Raw genomic sequence first — 4,413 nt, forward strand, 5'->3', positions numbered from 1 at the left:
TTTGTGCAGTCTTTACATCACTGATTCAATGATAACACATTCACGAGACGTATCACTCAATTGGTGAAATCAGAATAGCACCGGAGTTATTATAAAAACTTACATTTTACTGTAATTAAAGCTTTTCAGGCTTAGTTTATTACATAAAGTATGCAAAAAGTAGAAATTCCAGGAAAAATTGACATGATTGAAGGTGTCACTGTAGAGCAAATCACAAACTTTAACTTGATACTGGTTATGTTTATGAACTTTCCTTTTTTTTGTCTGATTGGTAGAGCCACTGAAAAAAACACCTGAACCTGACAAGTTTGATCTGGTCGCCTGTCAGGAAGAGCTGAGAGAGTTTTACTTGGACAAAATGGACACAGTACAACTTCTACCATGGGCATCCGATGATAACAAGAAGATGGAGAACATCTTTGTGGACCTGGAACTTGTAAGAAAGGAATCATCACAAGATTTGAACAGAAATGAAGATTTAATAACTCTAAAAACAGGTCAGGGTCAAAGGGTAAATAGGCTCCTTCTTACGGGGGAGGCGGGAAGTGGCAAGAGTACTACAGCTGCTAACCTCGCTTACAAATGGGCCTTGAATGATAAAGAGTTTCCTCTTTTCAACTTTGCCATGGTATTTATGATCCATATGCATAAAATAAAAGATAGCAATGCAACTTTGGTAGATCTGATATTTGACCAAATCTTAGCAGAAGATAGCAAAGTTTCTAGAGAGGGTCTTAAGTCATATATCACCTCCAATCCTACGGAAGTATTAATCCTGTTCGATGGGCTTGATGAGGGTCATTCTGGTGCACATAAGAATAGATCAAGTGAAGTCAGTAAGGTCCTACAAAACAGAAAGCTTCGCAAGTGTTGTGTAATCCTCACATCTCGACCCCATAGAATCAGTGATTTAGGTGAGCATCTTAGTGACTACACACAAGTCAAATTAAAGGGGTTTTCATGGGAAAATATTCTGAAGTACATAAACACATTTTTCAAAGAAGATGCAGAGAAAGGTAGAAATCTCATTCGAAAGCTAAAAGAAGAGCCCCATATCTTGGCATTAGCAAGCATGCCAGTTTTGTTGCTTATGATTTGTTTGTTATGGGATGATGAAAGTCGTTTACCAAATACACAGACTGAAATGTATCACAAAACAATTCAGTACCTTTGGAAAAGACACCAAACCAAAAACAAAGTAGAAACGTCATCAGATGATGAGTCGGATAATGAAGAATTTGGAGAGGAGTTGAATCATTTGTTGAGCAAACTAGGTGAAGTGGCTTTGCGTAGCAGGAATTTTGACAATTTCCAAGTTGTGTTTAGCGAAAAGGATTTTGGAAAAGAAATTTGTAGGCTAGGATGTCAGGTAGGCATTACTAGTAGAGAACGAAAGAGGAAAAGTCTCAAAATGACTTCAGCAGTGACATTTTTGCATTCAACGATTCGGGACTTCTGTATTGCGGTACATCTTGTACGTTTATTACATGAAGGTATTGAAATGACAGAATTTAATGCGTATCTGGATAAATTGATCTGTTTTACAGCAAATGGCTCATGTCAGTATGCAGAATTTATACTGGGCTTTTGCTGTGGAATAGAGCCTAAAGTAACAGAGATATTCATAAAGTACCACTTACAAGTGCTTGCGAAGCTTTCATTTCATATTCCTTTACACTTGAAAGGCAACATGTTTCAACATACAAATATTACTCTTCACCTTCGACAGATTTTTGAAAGTCAGCTGTCATCTGAGCAATGTTTGGAACTGGTCCCACTTTTTTCAGATGCTTGCAATCTTTCACTAACAATTACACACCACAAGTATATACCCAGTCTCTTGTACCTGTTGAAAGTTTTCAAATCGAAGCCTACAGACAAGGGATTGTTTTCCTACTGCAAAGTTCTTGAAATTACAACTGGTTATCATCCATTGATCCCAACACTTCTGGCACACACAATAAACCTTGAGCAATGTGAAATGATAGTCAACAATGGTCCCAAAACTACCACTTCTGATCTTGACCTGATGTATACAGCACTAAGTAAACTAACTAACCTGAAAAGGTTGCGCCTCAAAAACAGGTATGTGAATGTTAAATATGACATCACAAACCTTCTGCGCCTGTTCACTCAAACAAATGTTAGGCTTACCCATGTGAAATTAGAAGGTTTCCAGTATGATGTTAAGATCATGAACATGTTTCTGTCAAAGCTCAGAGATTCTTTAGCTGCGCTTAGTTTAAGTGGCACTCTAAATACCCAACTGCAACTCTCAAGCGCTAGTGAAATCATTAAAGGGATGCCTGTACTTAAGAAGCTAAATATACTTGAGTTGGGTGTATACCAGATAGGTAATGTTGTAAAGAAGTTGAGGCCAATTGCTTCCCAACTAGAAACTCTAGCTCTTGTTCGGTGTGCGCTGCATGAAAGTCATCTAAAGGAACTGTTTTACATTTTGAACAGAGCAAAAGGGCTGAAACTATTAAATCTCTCAGGCAACGGCTTTACAGTAAATTCAATGACTCATCTTGTTGAATGTCTCAGGGAACTTCCAGTCATAGAGGAATTGATGCTGGAAAATACTGGTTTGACAGATGACACAGCATGTACTTTGGCCGAATGCCTGAAAGAAAAGTCTTCACTTCGTTCTGCTAATCTTAGTCAGAATCCTGGTATTTGCCTGAGAGGGCAGACTGCTTTGAAAGATCTGCCATTATCCCGTCGAAAGCCATCAGCATTTGAAGAGATGACCATAAACTTATGAATAGTTTAGATCTATCTAGGAGATGTGATGCTAAATGGTCTACATGTAGCATCCTTTGCTGCTGGACCCTAACAATTGGAACTCAAAAAAGTGCCACAACGTAGTATACCATTTCACCTTCTTGGGAGAACGTGTTTGTTTTAGTGGTCGAAGCCCCTGTCTGTCACTACTGTGGTCCAGGGAGCATGGTTGCACTTCAGTGACAGTCCTTACATGTATTTCTCTGGTTTCGTCAGTTTCCCTCCTACTTCTTTCTTTGGTTCAAAGCCTTCTTATACAAATACAATAATGCTGATAGGTCTGCATCACCTGTCTTACACTTCTTCAACCCCGGACACTTAACTCTTAATAAGTGGTAGTTACTAGGTTTCCTTTTGCTTTATGTAGGTGGCGCATAAAAGTCTCTTCCTGTAACTATAAACAGACTTAACACCCCCCCACACACACACACACTCAATTCGCTGATAGAAATTAAGTTATAATTCCATATCATATTTTTAAGACATAATAATCTTAATGTATGTTTGCAAGTGCACAAGAACACAATCTTTGGAAGAATAAACGAACGTGTACATGGTGTAGGCCCTATGTATATAGTACTTTCCTTAAATAAAGTGAAACAGTACATAGCCTAATGTATCACTGTGAAAAACATACTGAATATTAATTTGTTGTAAACTGTAGTCTAAGGCTCAAATGAGTGATGTGAACTATTTTGAATGCAGATTCAAGGAAAAGTAATACTAGGGTGTAATTTTGCTATGACGTAATATTTTTGATGGGAGTATTTTGTGAAACTTGGGGAAAATTAGCCTTTAAGTGACGGAAAAAACTCATCTACTGGGCTTCAGATTTTTCTAGGTTTCTGTGATTTTTTTTCCAGAAAAAAATTAAAAATTAAAAACTCCCAACCGACCGATCATACTTGGAGAGTCAGTCAGCCAGCCAGTAAAACAGTGTTTGTTTCCATAGCCACCCATGTATTGTGTGAACTGTTGTAGTCTAATTATTACTTCTGAAAGGTAGTGTGAGGTACACACATATGTGCTATATTTTGTTATTATATAATGAAGATCACATGATATTAAATTTTTACGTTACAAACCACTCATCATTTTATGACAATATTTATTCATGTGTACGTGTAATGTAAAAAATGTCTCAAAGCTTGTGAAGATATTATAATCCAGTGCAGAATGTGATTCTTTCCCCTTGTTTGTTGACTCAAACTCGGTCTAAATAACCTCAAGACACTCGAAACTTTCAAACCTTACATTCTTACATTTGCAATAATTTTTGCTATGGTAAAAAAATAGGAAATTGTCAAAACATCAAAACGGTGTGGAATTTTACTTTTTTGTGGCTACCAATAAACGATATGCACAATTATTTTTCCCACAGAATTTTTCCCCGACATTTTTGGTGATCCGCATAGCGGTACCACCCTATATTAGTGTATATTACTAGCGTACTTACTAACTTACTGACTAACCATTTGGTCTTAAATTGGCATGATCTCAAAATGCCACGAAGCTATAACCCTCCGACTGGTGTCAAATGAAAGAGAAAAAAAAAAGAAATACGATAAAAAAAACATGGGGTTCTACTCCTAATACTTTTAAAGTTGCATCCATTTTACTCCTCCC

At 37.2% G+C, this 4,413-nt stretch overlaps 1 protein-coding gene across 1 annotated transcript; it reads left to right on the top strand.

Annotated features, from left to right (window-relative positions):
* Nucleotides 1-293: 293 nt before the first annotated feature.
* LOC140156400 (NLR family CARD domain-containing protein 4-like) lies at nt 294-3,218 on the top strand. The gene has a single exon (XM_072179356.1). It carries the CDS (start codon nt 359-361, stop codon nt 2,765-2,767), a length of 2,409 nt encoding a protein of 802 aa, XP_072035457.1. The 5' UTR covers nt 294-358; the 3' UTR covers nt 2,768-3,218.
* Nucleotides 3,219-4,413: the final 1,195 nt, after the last annotated feature.

The sequence above is a fragment of the Amphiura filiformis genome, chromosome 7, assembly GCF_039555335.1.
Source record: "Amphiura filiformis chromosome 7, Afil_fr2py, whole genome shotgun sequence".
Classification (NCBI taxonomy): domain Eukaryota; kingdom Metazoa; phylum Echinodermata; class Ophiuroidea; order Amphilepidida; family Amphiuridae; genus Amphiura; species Amphiura filiformis.

Excerpts from the sequence above, each read along its gene's own strand:
- LOC140156400 (XM_072179356.1), top strand. The coding sequence starts at position 359 with ATGGACACAGTACAACTTCTACCATGGGCATCCGATGATAACAAGAAG.